This window comes from Puntigrus tetrazona, chromosome 11 (genome assembly GCF_018831695.1).
Source record: "Puntigrus tetrazona isolate hp1 chromosome 11, ASM1883169v1, whole genome shotgun sequence".
Lineage (NCBI taxonomy): Eukaryota > Metazoa > Chordata > Actinopteri > Cypriniformes > Cyprinidae > Puntigrus > Puntigrus tetrazona.
Window position 1 is genome coordinate 1,752,177 of NC_056709.1, and position 22,954 is coordinate 1,775,130.

The 22,954-nt window shown below is 38.1% G+C and overlaps 3 protein-coding genes across 3 annotated transcripts; 2 read left to right on the forward strand and 1 right to left on the reverse strand.

Annotated features, from left to right (window-relative positions):
- The first annotated feature begins 126 nt into the window (after positions 1-126).
- On the forward strand, positions 127-9,698 carry prph (peripherin). Its single transcript, XM_043252158.1, is given in 10 exon segments — positions 127-3,731; positions 5,830-5,890; positions 6,194-6,256; positions 6,258-6,290; positions 6,624-6,791; positions 6,869-6,994; positions 7,886-8,106; positions 8,192-8,241; positions 9,108-9,181; positions 9,308-9,698. Coding segments are annotated over 10 exon segments (1,365 nt in total). The 5' UTR covers positions 127-3,237; the 3' UTR covers positions 9,383-9,698.
- A 700-nt stretch (positions 9,699-10,398) lies between these two features.
- On the reverse strand, positions 10,399-13,898 carry LOC122353575 (SAP domain containing ribonucleoprotein). The gene is made up of 11 exons (XM_043251374.1): positions 13,746-13,898; positions 12,862-12,961; positions 12,583-12,623; positions 12,252-12,310; positions 12,082-12,133; positions 11,798-11,871; positions 11,554-11,591; positions 11,131-11,150; positions 10,981-11,049; positions 10,809-10,895; positions 10,399-10,583 (listed from the first exon to the last, which is right to left on the reverse strand). Exons 1-11 carry the CDS (start codon positions 13,776-13,778, stop codon positions 10,542-10,544), a joined length of 615 nt encoding a protein of 204 aa, XP_043107309.1. The 5' UTR covers positions 13,779-13,898; the 3' UTR covers positions 10,399-10,541.
- A 622-nt stretch (positions 13,899-14,520) lies between these two features.
- On the forward strand, positions 14,521-21,656 carry cdk2 (cyclin-dependent kinase 2). The gene is made up of 7 exons (XM_043252967.1): positions 14,521-14,858; positions 15,237-15,314; positions 15,506-15,626; positions 17,291-17,461; positions 18,193-18,294; positions 18,383-18,586; positions 21,331-21,656. The coding sequence occupies exons 1-7, from the start codon at positions 14,743-14,745 to the stop codon at positions 21,433-21,435; spliced, it is 897 nt and encodes a 298-aa protein (XP_043108902.1). The 5' UTR covers positions 14,521-14,742; the 3' UTR covers positions 21,436-21,656.
- The last annotated feature ends 1,298 nt before the right edge of the window (positions 21,657-22,954 follow it).

Here is a 22,954-nt window from a genome sequence, read left to right on the forward strand (position 1 = left end):
TGCTTTTGATCATGTTTGGAATAAATTTAAGTGGACATCAACAATTAACTGGCTTTTTCCCTTGTATTTGGAAATAAAACTGTTGATTTAATACATAGAAAAATTAACCTTCAAAATGTCCAAATGTTTTTCGTTTGGTCTTAACTAATACAAGAGTAACATTTGGGAGAGTCTGCATGTCAAGCTTAAGTGAATGACAAATGTTTCCAAATCAAACAATTTTTACCAAAGATATATTAATCGTGTGAAGTCTCCTGAAACTTTATAAAACTATTATTAATACTACAAAGAATGAATTGGACATTTTTTGTAATTTTAGGTATAATTTATGTTAGTTATGACAGTTAAATTCTGCACAAAAACTACCACTTGTTGTTACTTCCACTACAAAAGACTGCTTTGTAGTCTTGATGATTTATCTCAATTCAGCATAATCAACAGCGCAGAAAAAAACTTGATGATGTAACAGACTGTCTCTTTTTTAGGACTTTAGATAAGGAAGAAAATAATCTGACTCTGTGGTGTAATGAGCACACTCATACCCTAAAGAGAGCAGCCTGGAAAATGGGAACGCAGCTGGAGAAAAACAAACTAGAGGTATTTCGTATTGCTTGGTGAGAAAGTACCCTACATAAAAGCATTAAAAACTGCTAGATCTGATTACTTTTCATACATTTCAGAAGAAAACAAACAGTGCCCCAGGTATTTATTTAATACAGTGACTAAATTAATGAAAATAAAGCATCAGCAGGTGTTGACATATCCCAAGAGCACAGCAGTAATGACTTGATACTATTAAAATTATAACCATGCAGTCGTCAGCTACAGTATCGCATCAGATAGTGAGTGCACTATAGATCCCCTGAGGAAAACTTCCACTCATTCTCAATTGTACAAACGTATTAACATCTAAACCAGTGGTTCCTAGCCATGTTCCCCAACACTGCACATCTTGTATCTCTCCTTTGTCTAACACACTCATTTCAGGTTTTGGAGTGTCTACTAATGAGCTGATTATATGAATCAGGTGTGTTTGATTTGGGAGACATAGAAATCATGCAGTGTTGGGGGGCCTCCAGGAACATGGTTGGAAACCACTGATCTAAACCAACAACATGTATATTAAACCATATTCCATCTAAACTACTAAAAGAGCTGCTTCCAGAATCCAGAAATTGTTTCTATTATTAATTTGTTATTGTCATTGGGATATGTTTTCAAAACTTTCAAATTGGCTTTTAATAAGCCTCTCGTTTAAAAAACACAACTTGACTCCAAAGATTAGAGTTATAAATGACCTGCTTTTATCATCTGATTATAATTGTATCTCTTTATTAGTGCTTCTGGAAATGAGTGCTGCATTCAACACTATCATGGACAACATTTTTCTGAATAGACTAGAAAACATTGTTGGCATTAGTGGAAGTGCCTTAGTAAGGTTCACATTGAACTCATCTGACCGGCATCAGTTTGTAGCAGTGAATGAAGAGGTATCATATCGTTAAGTGCAGTATGGAGTACCTCAAGGCTCACTACTAGGGACTCCTTTGGGAGATATCATCAGGAGACAATGGTGTTTGCTTTTACTGTTACGCTGATGATACTGTGCTCTATATTTCTTCTATATTTTCTTTCTTTTCTATATTTCACCGCAGCCTGGTGAAATTCAGCAAAATGAGAAATTAACGGAATGCATAGTCAATATAAAAAACTGGATGACAAGTCATTTCTTACTGCTAAATTTTAAAAGATACTTAGGAGTCGTTTACAAGCAGAAAGCTGAAACCTTTTAAGATCAATTTTAGGATGCTTCTGTGCAACATGACACCCACAATCTGATTTTTCCACAATCTGACTTTGGAGTTGAACCGCTGGTCATCTGACCAGAGGAGAACTGGCCCTCGACTGAGCGTGGTTTCTCCCTGCTGCTGTCGCCTCTGGCTTGCTTAGTTGGGAACACTTAATTTGCAGTGATTATCATCAACTTGACATCCCTGTTTCATACTTTAAAGCAATTTGAGACAATCTGTATTGTTAAAAGTCCTATATAATTAAAGGTAAAAACAACTACAGCAAAAAAGGGCTGAAAAAAAACTGGGAGAACATCTAGCAACTAAAAACGTTTGACATCAGGTCAAAAGGGATGTCAGAGAAGCAGAGTCTCTCAGAAGTAAACATGTTAAAATCTGTCAAAAATTGTGTAAGAGTGTTTAAAAAGATCATATAAATATCCATCAAAAGATTCAGAAAAAATTGAGATCATCTCTATGTGTAAGGCACAAGGCTGAAGACCTTTGCCCGTCCAAAGTGGAAAAGTGTTACAGTATATGGTCAGACAAGTTGAAATTTGATATTCTTGTTGGAAATCGCAGATGCCGTGTCCTCACGCTGGAGAGAGATCTTCCAGAGACCATCTCTGATGGTATGGGGGTGCATAAGTGCATACAGTATGTTTAGCTTGCATGTTTTGGAGGGCACTGTGAATGCTGAAAGGTATATAAGGGTTTTAGAGCAAGATATGCTCCCCTCCAGGTGACGACTATTTTAGATTTAAAAAACGTCCCAAAATTTTCAGAATTCGGATCATAACAAGTTTCATAGCTTAAAATATCCTACTCGTCATAAACAAAGCATTTATGTAATCAAGCGCCAAATAATTTAATTAAAAATTACATTTATTAAAAATTGAGCTTTTTAGCATTACTAACTGGCTAAATGATACTGTTTTACTGACATGGTTAGGGCACAAACAAGTCACTGTATTAATAAATGCTGAACTATTCATGAATTCTTGAGTTTGGTTCTTCATCCGTTTTTATTGTTTGTTTTTCTGTTCTGCGCAACAGCCTGATTTTGGCCCAGTCTAGCCCCATGGTGAGTCTGGCCGTAATTTTTTTATAGCAAGTCCTGGCATCAGGTGTTGTGTAGCAAGAATTCAAGCGCTGAATGGAACGTGTCCAGCAGTGCCCAGGTTGAACTTGGGAGGGAATGACTGTAAGGGTGAATGATAGATACATAAAGGAAGATGAGATCAGGGGCTCTGGAGACTAGGAAAGGGCTGGGCTGGGTGGAGCTTAGATCAACTGACCAGCTTCATCTATAAAAGCCACAGTCTCACATCCTGTTGTGACTCAGCTTTGATCAAAACTACTGGAGACAAAAAGACCAGACGAAGACGAAGATACAACTAGGCATATCCTTGAATAAAAGGTTTAAACAGCAATTAGAAGCAAAACCATGAGTCACTCTACATTTCGCACCTCTTATCACCGCACTTTCGGGACGCCTGTCTATAGCCCCGTGTCCAGTCGCATCGGGGGCCGCTACATCTCCTCCTCTGTTCCCACGCGCTCGGTAGACTTCAGGAGCCGCTCCAGTGCTCCGGCCCCCCGTCTCTCTTACGATAAAGTGGACTTCTCAGTGGCAGAGGCCATCAACCAGGAGTTCCTTACCACACGCAGCAATGAGAAAAGAGAACTGCAGGAACTCAATGACCGCTTTGCCAGCTTCATAGAGAAGGTCCGGTATTTAGAGCAGCAGAACTCAAAGCTGATTGTGGAGCTGGATCAGTACAAGGACCAGCAGCAGGGGCCATCAGGCCGCATCAATGAGCTGTGCCAGCAGGAGATGAGAGAGATGCGCAGACAGCTGGAGCTGATGGGCAAAGATCGAGACCAGATGCAGGTGGATAGAGACAACCTGGCCGAAGATGTGGCCCTGCTCAAACAGAGGTGCGTGTGTTGACTGGTGCATGCCCGTATGGGATAGATTACAGATTACAAGTCTGTTAAATTTATATAGAAAGAGAGAGAGAGAGAGAGAGAAAAAACTTCAGGCCAGTGCATCAGTAGACTGTTCGCCCCAAAAAATAACAATCATCATTTAGGCTACTTATCTTCAGGCCATTCAAAACCATTCCTTTTTTTTTGAAATTATATGCATGGACATCTACTTTAATTGCACCGACAAAAAAGTTCAAGCATTCTTCAAAAGCGTGCGCCGCTGAGAAAAGCAGTGACACAAGTAAATAATCAGAGAATTTAATTTTTTTAGAAAGAGTAAAAATTCAAACTGGTTTTCCGTTACTGTATGTTAATTTAAATGAGAAGTTCGGGCCTCATTTCTGATGATGTTATTATAGGCCTGACAATACATGCTGTAGAGTCAGCTTTGGTTTAATTGTCATAATATTCTTTTTAAAAAATTCATGCGATTACACTGACATTTTGGATATAGAACTGAATTGAATATGGGCTATTTTATGTTTGTTCAGGATGGAGAAAATATGACAAAAGAGCATTGCTTTAGTAGAGAAACTTAATGCAGATATCACTTGAATTATATCATGGTTGAATATATTAAAATTAGATCTTAAAAATAACAGTAGGCTGTGTCTGCATGATAATGTTCATGTCATATGGGCGTGGCGGCGAAGGAAATTAACAGACAAAGAAACTGCAGCAGGGACCCTCCCATCTTCATCATCATCATCATCATGTATAACGTGATTAGATTATGTTTAATCGATGAGGCATTTTCAACTAACGCTCCACACACACACACACACACACACACACACACAGTCTTTATGATCCGTGTACTTTAAACGACTTTAACCAACACTCCAAGAACTTTATTAAAATTCCGTTTTACGCCCATTACACGAGATCGGCGCGCGAGCGAATTTGCAGCCTAATTAGCAACAGTAACTAAGGAGGGCGGGTCTTTGCGGACGCGTCAGCGCCTCAGAGCACGAGCCGGGGCGTTTTCTCCGACGAGAAAAGAGAGCAAGTCTCAAACAGTGTCTGAAGCATTTACCTACATAAATATATTTAAGAGATCCATGCTAATTTAATTTAATGCATATGGTATTTTAAGTGATTTATTTATTTGTTTTTAGCTGACTATATATAAAGTTATGAGATTAATATTTTAAATGTAACATTTTGAGTATATAAATATGAAATTATTTCAATATCTATCTATATATAATGACATTGCCCATGTATTATCACAAAAATCATCATTCCGTAATGAACTTTTTAGTTGACGTTGATAAAAGTGGGTTAAAAATGCACTAAAATCCTACATAACATTATAATATAAGTAGGCCTATACTGCCAACTATGAATGGAATATTTATATACTTTTTAAAATGTATTAATACTTACTAGATGTTTTTTTTATTAACTAGATTGCACACTTTCTTCATATTCTGCAGTGTTATTTTTTACTCGTTGTTTCATCAACAGCAGGCATATGTTTTAATAAATCCCTGTAAATATGTTCAGATGAAATAATAATGCGCGACTAAAAGGTGAAACCTTAAAATAAAGTGTTACTGCCAGTACAAACATATTTCAGATAAAACAGATAGAATACAATAACTCTGAATGATCGTACACTGCTGTGGTTAACGTATAATAACAGAAGCATTTCTGCTTTAGTCTAGATCTTGTCTTTTTTCTTTGAGCATGTATTATGATTTGAACAAAAGCAAGAGGACTCCCTCTATATGTTTGGCTTGCCCTTCGAACAGATTATTAAATTTTAAAATAAGAACATTTCACCCGGCCGGTAATCTCGCAGGCTTTTACGCAGATCAACTAATTGCTCCTCTGACTCTCTGCCAGATAAGATTTTTGTATTCATATCATAACCTTCAGACATACAGTCTTTAAGGACCCTCTCTCACTCTCCCCAGGTTAAAAACGAAAGATGGATTACACGAGTCTAACAGCACACTAATGTATAATTACATTTTCTGTTACTCTGGGAAAAGGTATGAAACTTGATTTTTATTGAAGTGGACTTTTCTCTCATGCGCAGGTTAAATGAGGAGATGCAGAAAAGACAGGAAGCTGAGAATAATTTGACTCTGTTTCGTAAGGTAATGGAAATGTATTTTACAACACGTTGCATATTTCCACCGAAAGCTGTCTCGGAGGTGTTTTCTCAGTGTTTGAGTGAAGACAAGATTATTTATTTCGAAATCCACTCCGATTCTGTTTTCTAAGAATCCATTCGAGCTAAATTTTCTTGTTTTTTTTTTAATATCAGTCAAAAAAATATTGAATATTGAAAATAGTTTTGCACCCTTGTCATTACTTAGTCACCTAAACATCTTACGCAAAATCACAAAAATGCTCCTTTCTAAAAAACAGGTATAATCTGACTGTGTTTGTATTTGAAGGATGTGGATGATGCTACACTCGCTCGACTGGAGCTGGAGAGAAAGATTGAGTCTCTGATGGATCGAGATCGAGTTCCTCAAGAAGATGCATGATGAGGTGAGACACTAATATTTAACCAAGCATTCATGAATTGGTGATATTCAAGTTCCTGTCTGTGCTGATAACACATGGTGTAAAAGCCATTTTGAGTTGCTGAATAGCTGTACTGTTACTTTTTTAAAAAAACGTAAGCTTATAGGGAAACTGGTATTTGTGGGGAATAGATCAGTAGAATAATCAGTAGTATAGTACAGGATCGATAGACCTTACCCAAAAGTTTTATAATTTTGTATTAAGAACGTATTTTGAAGAATGCTGGCAACAAAGCAACTTCTGGTCTCTAATGACTATTTTGTCATCATTAACCTTTCCGTTCGTTTAAATGCGTAGGAGATTCAGGACGTGCAGGTGAGTGTTCAGAGTCAGCAGATGAAGATGGAGGTGATGGAGACGTCCAGCCGGCCTGATCTGACAGCGGCACTTCGAGACATCCGGGCTCAGTATGAGAGCATCGCCACCAAAAACATGCAGGAGTCCGAGGAGTGGTACAAGTCCAAGGTGAGAGCCGCGTTCCTGATGATACACCGCTAAAATACCGTAAGGCTTACTGGTCACCTCTGTGTGTTTTCTGTTAGTTTGCTGACCTGACTGATTCGGCGAAGCGCAACGCTGAGGCCGTGAGGCAGGCTAAACAAGAGACCAATGACCTGAGGAGGCAAATTCAAGCCCAGAACTGCGATATCGATGCTCTCAAAAGCACTGTACGTACATTTCATACAACATTTATGCATCGTCTTCACTAATTATGCTACATTTAAATCGTTATACACGCTGTTCCAAATGATTAAGCACGTTGAAATTCTGGCCGTATATTTTATTTACATATTGCAATGTTTTTATGATGCTGCTCGAGGTACCGTTCAGAGTTCAGACGTCCATTGAGTGTCACTCAAGATTAATGCTCTGTCTGTCGTGTTGGAAATATCCCCAACACCAAAGTCACACCTAAAGAGAGCTTCTCCCAACAGTGGTTCAAGAAGATGTGATGTTCCTTCAAGAGTCCCTCGCAACTTAATGGCTTTCACGACACTTCAGCGTTTTATTCTTAATAAGTGAGGGTCAATCTTTAGGATTTTGTGACCCAAGCGAAGTCTCTGAGAACCTGGAACATCTCCAGCAAGGGTTTCTCATCTTAATTCTTCCGCAGTCAATGGTTCTTTTCTTCTCCACCTGTTTTTTTCTGACTCTGCTGACCCAAGCATTTCGCTGCCCAATGGTCATTCCTTAACTTCTATTATTGCATCAATATTGCATTCTTCTCATGGGCATTTAATAAATGTTAACTTTTAGTCTGAGTTCAATCTCTTTCTTGGCTCACTTTATCTGGAAAAAGAAAACATGCGTAATAATTCGAAAACCTCCCTGGACAATTATACATCACTGATTAAACTCAATAAGTAGTAGGTATTAAAATCTTCTTGGGGAAGTAATATGACCAGAATTTCAAAACATTTTGGAGCACGATGTACTTAATTGCTATTGTTATATTTGAATTGTTTAGTTGCGTCAAACGTGTGTTTCTGTATAGTCGCTTTATGAATGCATGATATTCCCCTATTTAAATGGCTAAAAGATTGTGTGTGTGCTGGTAGAACGAGGCTCTGCAGAGGCAGATGAGAGAAATGGAAGAGCAGTTTGCAGCAGAGGCCGGAAACTATCAAGACACCGTGTCCCGTCTGGAAGAAGAGATACGGCACCTGAAGGAGGAGATGTCACGCCACCTGCGGGAGTACCAGGATCTGCTCAACGTTAAGATGGCCCTAGATATTGAGATCGCCACCTACAGGAAACTTCTGGAGGGAGAGGAAAACCGGTAAGAGCGACGCCACGGAGACACTTCGACAAGTTTCTTTGGGTAAATTGGTTCGCTGGTAACTGGTGACCTTCGCACCTTTCAGAATTGTGGTTCCTATGATGAAAATGCCTTCAATAAGCGGACACGGCGGCGGTGAGTCTATCATAACAAATAAACGAGTCCACGTACCCCACAGAATAACATTTGTCGCAAATGAAAGTGTTTCTTCATCTTCTTCTTCTCTTCAACCCTTAAAATAAAAAGAACAGCAGTTCGCTCAAAATGAAAAAGAGAGCTTTATTTTGAAATGTTATCTTTGCTGTTTGATGCTTAATGAAAATTTTCAACTACCTGATTCAAATGACCTTAATAAATGTATATCTATCTATTAAAGACAAAATAATAAAAAAACAGAATATCCAAAACTTTAAACTGAGCTGCCGTCCCTTATTATGTATTATTTGCAGAACAAATAAAGAATCAAACTTTTGGTAGCCCTCCACTTTATTGTCTCTTAACTAGTTGCTAACATGCACATTACTGCAACGTTCGCCATTTATTAGTAGTAATTAAGCACATATTAATGCCTTATTATACATGACCTTATTCTACATCCATAATCCTACCTAACACCTAAAACTTAACAGGTACCCTACTATTAATGGCTATTGAAGGAAAATTCGTAGTTAAAAGTGATTAAGTAGTTACCTTTTTCTTCCTTTTTTAAATTTTCATGTCAGAACGGTCCAAGACGATGCATGCGACACCAAATAAACAAGAGCTAATGCAAAGTAATTTAAAATGTAATCAAAAGCAATGCTATTCCTTTATATAAATGTCCTTTGGAATCAAATCTGTTCTAGAGTTAACTGTAGTTTGTCGTGATAATGATGACAACAATAGACACAAAGGGTAAACAATTGTTATGCCATTTCCATTTTTTTGGACTGTGAACAGTTTTTAATTTCCTGTACTGCTAAGTCTTGAGTTGTTTTACTCTGTGTGATGTCTTTGAACAGATTACGGTCAGTTTTCTGATACTGGACCTGGAAAGAAAGTCGTAATCAAGACTGTTGAGATTCGTGATGGAGAGGTGAGACACTACTGAAACGGACATCTCAAAAAAGACTTTTAGTGTTTAACATTACATCTTGCAAGATTATTTTTTACAGTTCATATTTGTATCGTGTGTCGACTGATTCTTTTGTTTGTTGCTCAGGTGGTGAAAGAATCCACAAAGGAGAAGGGCAGAGACGAGAAAAAAGACGGCCAAGGACAAGCTGACAAAGATTAGAGAGTGCAGATAAATGAATGCTGGATGAGTTATTGTGTGTTGCAGTTTTAATGCGAGTGTAATGGCACACATGCCGTTTACGACGATGCTTGTAGTGTAGTGAATAAGCAAATGTGACTCACTGTTGTGTACAATATGGTGCTATTAATATAATATCAGCGTAACATGACAACGCCTTAACTAACAAATCAAGTATGCAGGCCTAAATAAAGTCAGTAACAAGATGCCCAAGAAACGATCACTTACAGACAACAAAAACAATAATTCAGAAGTTCATGTCAATGTAATCTTCAAATAAAAGTGAACGGAAATGGAATTAGTCTTCTTGAGATTTATCAGATGATCTGCACCACACTGAAACACCTCATGAGTCCACGTTCTGTAAAGCTGAACCAATGACTAAGAATATTAATGGGTCATTAAATTATAATGACATTTATGATTAATTTGTGCATGCATGAGCAGTTTTGAGAGTTCATTGGAAACTTGGTTAGTAGGAAAACATGTTTTTTTTGTGGTGGGGGTCACATATGAGCTTTAAGTATACTTCAAGTTTTCTAAAATTGACTTTCCAAATATGAAGTATTACTTAAAAATAAAAAAATAGAAACGACACACAGAAACATACTACTAGTGCATTGAATTGGTATAGTCATTACATACTTATTACAAATATAGAAATTGAAATTTATGAACTTGTGTTTGAAGTGTGCTTTTAAGCTTCCTCACTCCACTTATAGTATGTAAACCTATGCTGGAAAAGACCGTGTGAAAGATTCTTCGTATAAACCTTTTCACGATACAAATGGTTGCAAAGCAGCTTTACAGGAAATTAGGTTTCTACAATGCATTATTCTATGTTAAATATATTAGTCACAAAAATATGAGCCCAGTGGTGGCTAGTGAGAGTTAACCAAACAGTTGCTTGTTTTGTGGCTAAACCCAAGCATGCTGAGACATTAAATACATATTTTGTAAGACTTGCATTGATACAGTTCACACACGACAAGAGAAACTAGAAGGAACTGGGGTACTTTTAATGTAAATATCAGATAAACAACCATGGCACTACAGGGATTACAAGCTTATCAGAAAATGAACCGCAAAGAACACTTAAAAAAAACTTCATAAAAAGTACAAAAAGGGTAAGATCCATGTTTTATACATTTCCAAACCGCTCAGCACGTTTTCGCTTCTTTGCCTGGAAAATAAAGAGGGTGGGGTGAGGAAAAGGGTTAGAAATCGTGAGAAACTTGCTTGAGCAGGTGCTGCCACAGTTAACCACTTCTTCCCACTTAACACTTCCAAGCTTCAAAAAGCACTGGAGAAGTAATACATATAAACAGCGGCTTACCCCAAGTCCCCTCAGAGACTCAACCCTGTTATGATTTTATATAAACACTGCTCCTATTTAATGAACCCTTACCTCCGAATCATTGGCTCCAGCGGCCGCTGCGCTCGTGACGATGCCAAATCTTTCCTTCCTCTTCTTAAGCTTTTCATCATCCTCGATCTGAGAACACGCACCAAACAGGCAACAGAACGTTGAAATAGCCGCCATGCAAAACCATAGTTTTTTTTAAATATGAAAATGGTACCTTTTTAGAAACCGAAGAGACATTCATGCCGAAACGTTCTGCTCTCTTCTTTAACACCTCAACGTCAACCTGAAAGGAGAGAGACACACGTTTATTAGCGCTTTCGCAGAGATGGTCACATTTCTGCAAGAAAATGTGTAAATTACTCACGTTCGGTTTGGCTGAACTTCCTAAAATAAAAAAGAAAGGTAGGAGGAAGAAAAAACAAGAAACAACCAATGAACGCATGGGACTTTTCATTAATTAGACGCATGCCACCTTAAGTTGCACCGGTATGTGCCAGTCTTAAAGGAACAGTACACTTTTTTGCACCGTGTTATTCTTTCTTTCCCTTCAGCAGCTGATTAGGCTGAAGTCTCACACATTAACAGAAAACAGCTTTCGCATTAAAAAATAAGGTGGATAGGAGAAGGTGAATAAAACTGGACAAACAATGAGGGTGTATAAGAAATATGGCACATAACTACAAAAGCATCATAGCTCACATCACACAAACTTAACTGAAAATAACTAGTACCAAAAGGTCTTTTGGAAACCGTTGAGATGCTCTGCACACATTACATCCAAACTCACCTTTGGTCGACACAGACTCGGAGACTTCCAAACCAAACCTAATAAAAGAATTAAAGATACAAACAAAATCTATATTAGATTAGTCAAGAAACAAGTCCTCTTTTACGGTTACAAGTCTCGTGCAATTTCCTATTGTCAAATTTTTCTCATTTAAGACAGTCCTGCATTTCACTCCAAAGAAATCCTCAGAATCCTTCGCCCCTCTTTTAAAAGACATTTAATGTAGTTCCTCAAACAAGCAAACCTTGCTGCCCGTGCCGCCTTTTTGCTGTCTGCGTTCGGAGGAATATTGAAGCGCTCTGCTCTTTTCTGAAGCCTCTGCGATGAAAACAATTTAAATACCACCATTAAATTTTACTTCTGTTACGGCACGTATAACACACCATAGGGTTTAAATAATAAATAAAAGCAGGTATCAATGATGCCCTGCTGGAGCAAAACACCTGGCTGTGATTTCACAAACGTTTAATAGTAATGAAGAAGAATCAATGGTCGCAGTGACACGGTAAGAAAAAAAAAGATCATTACCTCTCCAGCTGTAGTAGGAGGGCTTATCTTGACCAGTTTCTTCTCAGACAGCCTGAAATCAAGAGCATTTCCAAACACGAAATCTCAGATAAATCCAGCGCTAATGCGGCATATTTTTATACGTCATGTGCAACGTATGCTGATGTGCATGTGAAAGAGAAACGACATACACTTCAGGAGCAGGGAACTCTTCCTTCTCCACATCCGTCTCTTCTTTGGTAAAGGCCTCCTAAAACACAGAGCAAATCAAATAGGACTGTCAATTATCAACTGCACTTTGCAATACTTTAAAATAAAACTACATTTCCATAAAACCCTTTCCATCAAAACTGGTTCATTGCCTCTTGTAAACAGACGCAGGCATAAACTGGTTTAAACACGACGCATTGGCTTTCTATGAAATAACACGGAAGCTACTACATTCGATGCGCATCTATTAGACTCCGCCTTGAAATTTCCAAAGGAAACATTAAATCTGGAAAAAAGACAAAAACACCTCACCTCGCCATATTCTCCCAGAACTTCCTCTTCATTCACTTCCTCTATTTTAAAAAAAGGTTAAACAGGCATTTTTACGGTTTTCCAGTGTAACATTATGTCAGAATTTTTGGGCTAACCACATCTTTAAGAACAAAAAGGAGGACAAAGTCATTAAAAAGGGAACGTATTAGACTGATCTTTGATATTTAACAACAACTAGTCAGAACTGGTTCACAATGAATATTAATATATATATATATATATATATATATAAAAAAAAAGATGGAAATATCAATATACCATGCTCCTCCAGGTAAGTCTGCAGCCGGGCAATCAGATCGGCTTTATTTCCTTTGGCATCCAGCCCACGAGCAGTGCATTCCTGCTTCAGCTCTGCCAACTGTGGAAATTATATCAGTTATGATCACTGGGGTTACATTTATGACCAAACAAAAAACACATGCAGTATGAAACATGTTTTCCAGTCCACAAAGTTAACATATGAACAAACATGGCTTCTTCTAATTAAAATGAGTCATAAGAATTTGAATGTACCATGTCATTCATTTAAAAAAAAAAAAAGTGTGTGTGTGTGTGTGTCTACGTCAGAGTATGGTTTACACGTTGTTTACATAAACAGGTTTACTAGAGTCTCAGATAATAACGCCCAAAACGGAAAATACATGTTGATGGACTAACGTGAGCAAAAACGCCAGCTTCTAGCTTGTGTTATAATGTCTTATAGCCTTACAGCCCACTTTTTAGCCACTTAGTTGTAGTTGAAGAAGAGCACGTGCCGGTTGGATGGGTTTTATTATTAGACTCAACTGTTTGACAAACCACTTTAGTTTAACGTAGTGCCTGAGGGGTGAGGGGGGAAAGTCACATTTTAAAAGTCTCTTAAAGACGGAGTTAAAATTATTTATTATATTATATAGAATACGTTTTACAGCGAGAAAAACGAAAGGTACACAGCTCCCTGCGTCTGAGGCTCGAGTCAAAACGCTGTCTTGTCTGTAGGAAGCTGGCTAGATTTTGAGCAACATGAGTGCCGAAAGAATCTTGAAACGATAAATATATCACGACTTATTCATCGTACCCAACTTAGCACAGCTAGGAACAGCTTTCTGTCGCAGCTAGAGCCAAGCAATAAACAGAAAGCTTCTTTGCGCCTTGTTTCTTACCTTGAGTTTATGCAGCTCCACGACTTCCGCCATTTTCTTGAAGAGGGTTTGTATTTTGAAATCGGTTTCTTTCCGGTTTTAAAGTCTTTACGGCCGATTTCGCGCTGCAGCGCCCCCCGTCGGTCAGGAGATCGGGACTAAAGGGAACAGTTGAGGTTGTTCTGTCATATATGAATCTCACTAAATAGTTTAAGGGAATAATTAACACAGTTTGCCAGTTTTTGTGATCTAAACTCCTATGGAGGGGAGTAGCAAAGCTTTACTTTCACAAAAACTCAGACTAAATACCTTCGTAAACCACAAGAGGGCGGACTTGATTTTTTTTTCCCCCTGTGTGCATTGGTTTAAAATAAAACGAAGCTCAGCTTTTATCCCTAAGCCCAGCTGCGCATACCATCCACCCTAAATAGTACTAAAAACGAATCGCATAGATTTTAGGATGCAGAGTACGGCCGTTGGGACTCAGGCTACGTGTACTCGGTTTACAGGGTTGCCAGGTTTTCACAATAAAGCCCGCTCAATCGCTTCTCAACTAGCCCAGAAATCGCGTTACGAGGGAGGTCTTCCGTTAAAAACCCCGTCCCGGGAGTAAAATACACGTTTTCTGGCGGGGTTCGCCCGGCACAATTAGCATTCCTGCGGTTTTCCTCGGCCGGAAAACCGCGGACTTGGCAACACCGTGTAACGTCAAATGGGAGGGCTTTGTTGTTTCCCTCAGCTGATTGGTGTAGAGGGCTGAACTCTAGAGGCACCTTTCGTCCGGAGGGCGGGGCTTGTTTTTGTGCGTCGTAGCGAAGGCGTGCTGTACGAAACGCGGGAACTGGCGGCACTGATGATAAGTTGTGATATGATTTTCAGTCGGCAGTATTTTTAAGATCAAATATTTGATTTTAATTCTTCTGATTGCCGTTCGGATGCTACAAGTACTCTCTCTATACAGCCGCTGTTTTAAGCAGATTTAGAGTGGCGGTTTTCCCCGGAAAAGGGGCAGTTTGACATGGAGTCTTTTCAGAAAGTCGAGAAGATTGGAGAGGGAACATACGGGGTTGTTTATAAAGCCAAAAATAAAGTCACCGGAGAGACAGTTGCCCTAAAGAAAATTCGTTTAGACACGTAAGTGTTTTGTGGTTAGTAGCCTTTTCTTGTATTAAATTCATGGCAGATTTGACTGGTTTTAATAACTCGCGCACAGCCACACACTAACGTGTAGTACATGTATACTATTTATGATTCATAAAATTTACCGTACGTAATATACGCGTTCGTTTACGTTTAAAACCTCTTAGAAAACGTTATGTCAAAGCTGTCGCACCCATGATGTGTATAATACACGTTTACACATTTTAAGTTTCACACGGTGTCATGAACTTCACCGTAAAATACGCATTACCCGAATAAAGTGAGCCCTAGGCGGGCGTTCAGGCTGAGGTGATGTTCCTCGGTCGTGTGAACAAATGCACGCATCTAAATGACATGTCTGTTTGATTTCAGAGAGACTGAAGGTGTTCCCAGCACTGCTATCCGTGAGATCTCTCTGCTGAAGGAGCTCAATCACCCAAACATAGTCAAGTACGTACAGTGTCTGAACTTCAGCCCTGGGCTGCATTTCCCAAAAGCAAAGTAAGCCTAAGTTGATCGTGGGAATAATTGACACTAATGGAGCTGCGATCGATCTTGGATTAGGATGCTTTCGGGAAACATCATGTAGAGCCTTGTCCCATTTCTGCTGGAGTCTTACAGGGCTGTCTTCTCGCCTGCAGGTTGCGTGACGTGATACACACAGAAAATAAGCTTTACTTGGTGTTTGAGTTTCTTCACCAGGACCTGAAGAGGTTTATGGACTCGTCCTCGGTCACCGGCATATCCTTGCCCCTCGTGAAGGTGAACTTTTGGAGTTATAGCACAGGTTTCGTTGCTGAAATCTGTATTTACAGTAGCTTGGCGTTCACGTGATCGAAGTTGAATATTCGCTGAAACACATATAAAAAAAAACAAATGGAATACTTATTTTTGTACCTCTGACTTTACAATTTACAGAGGCACAATATGAATAAATATAAGTCGACGCCATATTCTCGAAAAAGTTTGTTATTCTCTTTTGTTTCAATTGAAAACATTTCAGGTTCGTGTCGTTTTATTCCCAAGACTAAAAACCGTTAAACACACACTATTCAGTTAAAGTCATATCGTTATTGGAAGGGAACTGAAATGAGCTGGATGTGCAGAAGAGGAGAAAGCAGGCTCAGTTTAGTCTAGTGTGGTTTAAACGGTTTATTACCGAGTTCGTGTTAATAGACTTGTGATTGATGATCAGCTGACTTTTTCAGCCCACTTTGTTAAAACGGCCCGGTCGCTTTATGCAACATCAAGAAAATACTTCAACTCCTGCTCTTCTTCTGTTCAGACTCAACTATTTCGATGCTCTCTAGGAAGGTCCTTCGGCCGATTCAAACCTTTACAGTCCATCTAAGACAAATTGTCACTGACTCTGCACTCTTTGCCTAAATTCATTATTTGAGACTTATGTACCTTCTAGGACCTTGTTCTCGCTTTATAGCGCCACACCAAAATGGCACAAAATCCCTTTTTACAGACTTTTGCGTTAAGCGTTCCTACCTGGTGGAATTAATGCTTCTTCAAGAAACTGCTAAACACAACGAGAGACCGGTGTAATTTCACGAGTCCTAAGGTAATTAATATTAGTAAAAAACCTTCAGAATTATCAAAAATAAAGTCAGTAAGAAAAAGCAAAGGAAAAATACAATAGGGTAAACATACACATGAAACAAACTGAGCTTGAAGGGATTTTTAAGGCTAATGCAAGTCTAAAGTATTCATTCATTCTACTACAGAAATTAGTAGTCAAACGTAAAATAAAATTGCACTGTCTTCACTTAAGAATGAAACTTTTTTTATTTCTAAAGCTACAAAAGTGCTTCAGTCGGGAGCAGGGAGTGATTTCTGTCTTTGTGCTTAATATTAATCAAACAACAAAACACAAAGTCAGAAGCAGGAATAGCGCTGAACTAATTGACTTTTGTTCCTGGACTGTATTTTTATTCTCAGCTCTTTACATTCAAATAGTGAAAGTTCTCTTTAGTGCATCAAAACAACATAAATATATCAAATCAACTCTAATAAATCAAGCGTGTCCCATTTTGCAAAATCGCATCTCGTGATTTATGGGAAATTGGGCTTTTATGGACGCTAGCTGGAAAGGGGGTCAATAATCATTTATTTCTATACTAGCTACTTGTTTTCTTTTTGTTGAAACAAATCCTGATTCTCTGTCGCTAACGTTTTCTGATGCATTCAAATGATTCTTTTTATTTATTCATTTTTTTAAGGAATAGTTCACCCAAAAATGAAAATTCTGTCATCATTCACTCACCCTCGAGTAGTTCTTTGTTCACAAGAGGGAAGATATTTTGGGTCACCATGGACTTCCATAGTAGGAAAAAGATACTATTAAAGTCAATGGTGACCCAAAACAGGCTAAATATTCTGATGCGTGTTTGTGTAATTATATGTCTGTATTTGTTCAGAGTTACCTGTTCCAGTTGCTCCAGGGACTGGCCTTCTGTCACTCTCACCGTGTTCTTCACAGAGACCTTAAACCCCAGAACCTCCTGATCAACGCTCAGGGGGAGATCAAGCTGGCTGATTTTGGTCTGGCCAGAGCATTTGGTGTACCCGTGCGGACTTACACACATGAGGTGAGAGCGCAGAAACATCGTTCAGGGCGTTCCTACTTTAAATGAGGTGTGATCATCTAAAGTGTGCTGCTATGGAAGATTGATTGGTTCATTTTAATGAGGCTCATTATTTCACCGTTTCACCAGTCACGTTGCGTGGTTTTATTGGTTCGCCTGTGAAATAATTGTTTAATCTCAGTTATTGTAGGTTAGTAATCATTGGAGGCAAAAACTTAAATAGTATTTCAATTAATTGCAAAGCTCTAGTTAATCCTTCCTGCAGTCTGTAAGGTTTGCCTCTTTGTCACCATCTCTGTTTGAAATCCAGGAATTGTGGTTGCTATGCACAAATTATGCTATGCACGTAGAAAACATTATAAGGTAATATTATAAGCTTGGATGGGACTGAAGTAAGGTGATACTTTTGAATGCCGACTGGTTTCGTACTTGCTCAAATACAGATTTTTGGATAAAAAAGTTACGGAATGCAACATCTGAGCTGTTTTTGTGCAGTTCACGTCTGGTACGTGCTACGTGTATTTCCCACACACTTTAAAATATCTAAAATATATAGACTGTACTTTCATTATTAATATATATTTTTTATTCATGGTTTGAAATGAAACAATTTAGCATAGGCACAACTAAATTTACCCTGTAGCACCATCTAGTGTCAAAATAGCATGTACCTCCATATATTTGCCTGAACTGTAATAACTGTAACCTGAATTGATCTTTGTGTTTTTCCATAGGTCGTAACTTTGTGGTACAGGGCTCCAGAGATTCTCCTGGGATGCAAATATTATTCTACAGCTGTTGACATCTGGAGTCTGGGCTGTATTTTTGCTGAAATGGTATTAACTTTTTCGATGTTAATACATCATCTTTGCTTTTCATTGATGTTCTTTTGCTTTTGACACACTTTCGGGCTTTTCATACCAGATCACTCGGAGGGCTTTGTTTCCTGGAGACTCTGAAATAGACCAGCTCTTTCGGATATTTCGGACACTTGGCACTCCGGATGAATCTATATGGCCTGGAGTCACCTCAATGCCGGACTACAAACCCTCCTTTCCCAAGTGGGCACGGCAGGACCTGTCTAAAGTGGTGCCACCCCTGGATGAAGATGGCAGAGACCTTCTTGGGGTGAGAGGACAACTAATTTGATCTAATATCATTTGCTGTTGAACAGACTCAATATTTCAAGTCTACAGTTTGAATTGCCTTGAGAGTCAAAGTACTTAAACTGCATTATGTTGCAGCTGGATTAGACACCTTTATTCATCTAGTCTTGTTGGAGACTTTTAATAGTTGTTTTTCAATGATAAATCTCTATCTCAATTTCTGATGGTTTTGTTCATTGTTTTCTTTAGCTGACTGGACCCTTATGTTTATAGGGACTTATTGGTACTTGTTTCGAGTGTACACACCATGTATGCATTGTAGCAATTAAAATAACTACTAACTAGGTACTAGTCCTAATCCTGAACCTATCCCTAAACCTGACCTTAACCCATGTAGTTGCCTTATATTCCCAGTAATTTCTAAGTACACTAACTTGAAATAGGTTTGGAAAGACCCCTGACAAATTGGTTTTGGATGATACAAGCATACATCCTTATGATTTTTTGGGTGCAAATACTGTAAAATAAAGTAACTTGACATTATCATTGAAGACCAGCAATAATAATTCTAAATTTGATTAGATAATAATGGCGACATGTACATGCCATTGTATGTTGTATAAGTGGAGCTTCTATCGGAGGAAGTGGACAGTGATCTAACCAGTGTGAATCATCTTTGGGCGATCCTTCAGGAGGCTTGGAGTAATATATCAAGTAAATGTTTGAATAAACTGACCGCTCAGATGCCCAGAGCTTTAATAGCTGTAATGTTGGTGGAGGGCATTGTGAGTCAGAAAACCTATCTTTGCGAATACGTTCATGAACACAACGATTTAGCTCTTAAAGGGTTACTCCACCCTCAAAATGATTGCTTCCGTTTGCTTCAGAACATAGTTTGGAGATATTTTAGATAAAAACCTGCCATTTGTCCAAATACAAACACTGTCCAATTTCATGCCCCTTTCCTGAACCTGCATCCTCACGCTTACCCAGATGAATTCATCACTGAGGAGAGAAAGGTCATGTCCAGATCCAGGTTTGCTACACGACATTGCCAAGTCTGCCAGTTCTGTGGTCTTTTCCCAGAATCGTACACCGCTCACTTCCCAGAATCATGCATGGCTCCCTCCTTCTGCACCAGAGCAGCATCATGGGTCACAGATATGGGCTATGGGCTAAATGACAGTGCTGTATATTCACTTGAAGTCATGAACATCCTTAATGCAGTCTGTGGTCGTTAGTTCTTCACAAAAACTTGCTATAATTTTGATCCAGTATTACAGATCAATTATTGAGTTAGTTTGGGTGGGATATCTATTTATTGGCAACATTATTACTCATAAAATGTTGCTGATTGACCCTTAAAGACGTAAAGCATTTTTGGGCACCCGACACACCTGCACTTTTGTTTTTTTAGACATACATCAGCATCAAGTGCCATACATCGTTCTAAACAGAGAATATTAGTTTTCCTTCAGTTTTTTTTTTTTTTTCTAATTAGTAATGCATTTCCTGAATTTTAAGAAAAATGAAATCAATGATTGGGTGTTTTTCTTTTACTATGCACTCAAACAGAAACTCCTGAAGGTTTTTTTTTTCTTTAGAAAGTAGTATTTTGCTATTTTATACTTCCAAATAAAACATTCCCAAAGCAAGTAATATCCATTTGTTGAAATGTCATTATAGCCAAGGAAAACACTCTGCATCAGAATTTATTTATCCATGTTTATTGGTTTATTGTTGATTACTAAATATCGGTTATCGGCAAAAACCCATACCGATAGTGGCTGAGAAGGTCTCCTGTCATGAGCTGTTTCTAGAGGCGGAAATCACCGACACTAGGCGCTGTGTGTTGTGACACGTGACCGCATGTTGCACAGAGTGGGACGTTTCAGATATGGATTGGATAAAAAGAAGATTTTTCCTTTAATTTCACAATTCGATTCTCATTCACAAGCGCGTGTTTTGATTCGACTATCAGTTAGTTTCCATTCAATTGAATATTGTAATCGATGTTATATGGTGCACATATTTGCCCCTCTACACAGTTTATACTTCTAGATGAGTTTATGGTTACTGAATGTTTTTTTTTTAAAGTTAAAGTGTTATTTCATATTAACAATAATATAAGCTAGAAGTGGTACAGTACAGTACAGTACAGTATATATATATATATATATATATATATATATATATATATATATATATATAAAAAGAGAGAACTTCTGGAGTATTTAGCTTGTTCATGATGGTATCTGGTGGGGATATTCATTAGGGATGTCTTTCTTTTAACCGTGATCAGTCCCTGTCTCTGAAAAACACACTCGAACACCATTGCTTCACCATTGCTTCTACGATTATAGGCTATTTTCAATAAGTGTGGCCATACAACTGTGACTTTTTTTTTTTTTTTTTGGCATATTAGAGGCCATTTAAATGATATTGCTAGTCATTGTATTTATGATTTTTCATCTGGACATGATTGTATTTATTTTTTAAATATGGTTGGTCTGATGCTTCCTGCCATGCTCAAATCCTCATTCTGCTTGGGCCCTCGTACCGATAATATGCATATTTATTATTTGATTGAAGCATACAGCTCATGCACGCATACAACTATAATAAATCATGTATATTGAAAAATGATAGTGTTTGATTGCTAGAAGTAATTAAGAATTATACTAGAACTATAAAATCATGAATGAGATCCCCAGGCCCCCATCCATCCTTGTTTTTGAAAGAATACTTCTTTGTTTCTTCCCACAGCAAATGTTGATCTATGACCCTAACAAGAGGATCTCGGCGAAGAACGCCCTTGTTCACCGCTTCTTCCGTGACGTCACCATGCCGGTGCCCCCCTTACGCCTCTGAAGTCGTCTGTGATAGGACTTCACAGCACTGGAGCTGGGGTCCACTTTCTGGGGCTTGTTTCCCAATTGGAAATTGATCAGTTTTATACTATTACTTTTTTATTATTATTGTTATTTCATTATTCTAAGATGATATTGTTCTAATGAATGATTTTAAAACCAGTTTTTGATGGAATAATATTGTTGTCTCTGCAACTTAATAAACATTTTGTTTACACCGTGTAACATATTGTTTCCACGTTCGTTTTTTTTTTTTTTTTCCATATAGCACTGGTTTAGCGGTGCTGCAGTTGCGATGAAGTTGCTGACTTTGTTTCTTCATAAATGTAGCATCGCGTCACTTGCTCAAGGATCCTCTGAAGTAAATGGATGCTGTTAACATCACTGCCGCCCATCAATAAACACGTGTTTCCACATCTTTCTTTTATAGGCTCCGTATTTAGTTTCTGATTCCTGAGATTCGCGTGATGTTTCTGTGTTCACCTGGGCCTAGTTTAGAATCAGAAATTAATTGCAAAGTATGTTTTTGCACACACAAGGATTATTTCTTTGTAATAGGAGCTTGCAGAACAAAGCACAAGATGTAATTAAGGCAAAATAAAGTAGAACAATTGCAAAGAAGACAAAAATTATAATTTTTTTTGGTGACCGGAAAGACAGTTAAATGTTTGAGGCGGCAGGAACTGCTGAAGATCTGCATGAAGATGGGGTCAGTACAGACTTTTAATCAGGCTGGTGAAATGCCTTGAAGCCTTTAATCCACTCTAATATTCAGGTTTGTTTTGTTTTTATTTTGATGAACGTACCTGGTATGAAGTACAATGGGCTGTAAAGAAAAAAAGCGAGATTAAACTAACCAAAAAAAATAGAACTACAACTAGATTGATACAACTGAAAAAAATAAAGAAAACTTGATTCTGAACAATTCATTTGATGATGATTATGATCAGCCGATCTCATGAATGTTGGTGTAAATAGCACACAGAATAAAAACAAAAACTCATTGTACAGATAATCAAAAAATGGACTTTGCCGTGTTTATGCTAGAAGTAGATGCGCATCATCTGCTCGCGAAAACGGCATATTATATGCACGCCAAACACGTGCGTGTCATATACACGCCAAAATCCATTTTTTCCTATAAATACCACAAGTCTTCTTTTTATTTGGCGTACTATTTATACGCATTTTCATGAGACCGGGCTGTGTATGTACAGTTATATATAGGACTTGGCTGAACGCAATTTATCGACTGCATCTTGAAACTGTGATAGAATGAAATCAAACACTGTCACTCTTGTTCAACGTAAACCGCTCTCAGTGATGTTGCGTTTTTAGCACTGGTTAAACAAGACCGGTTTTACATGGACACCAAAGATTTGACACAGAATATTGAAAAATGCTGTCTAAAAAATGTGCTCTTCACAATTGAATGATGCTTGTACAGTCAGTGAAAGTCAAATCGCAACAGTATGATCTTTCCAATTTATACTTTTAACATTTTTTTTCAAAAGCAAGTT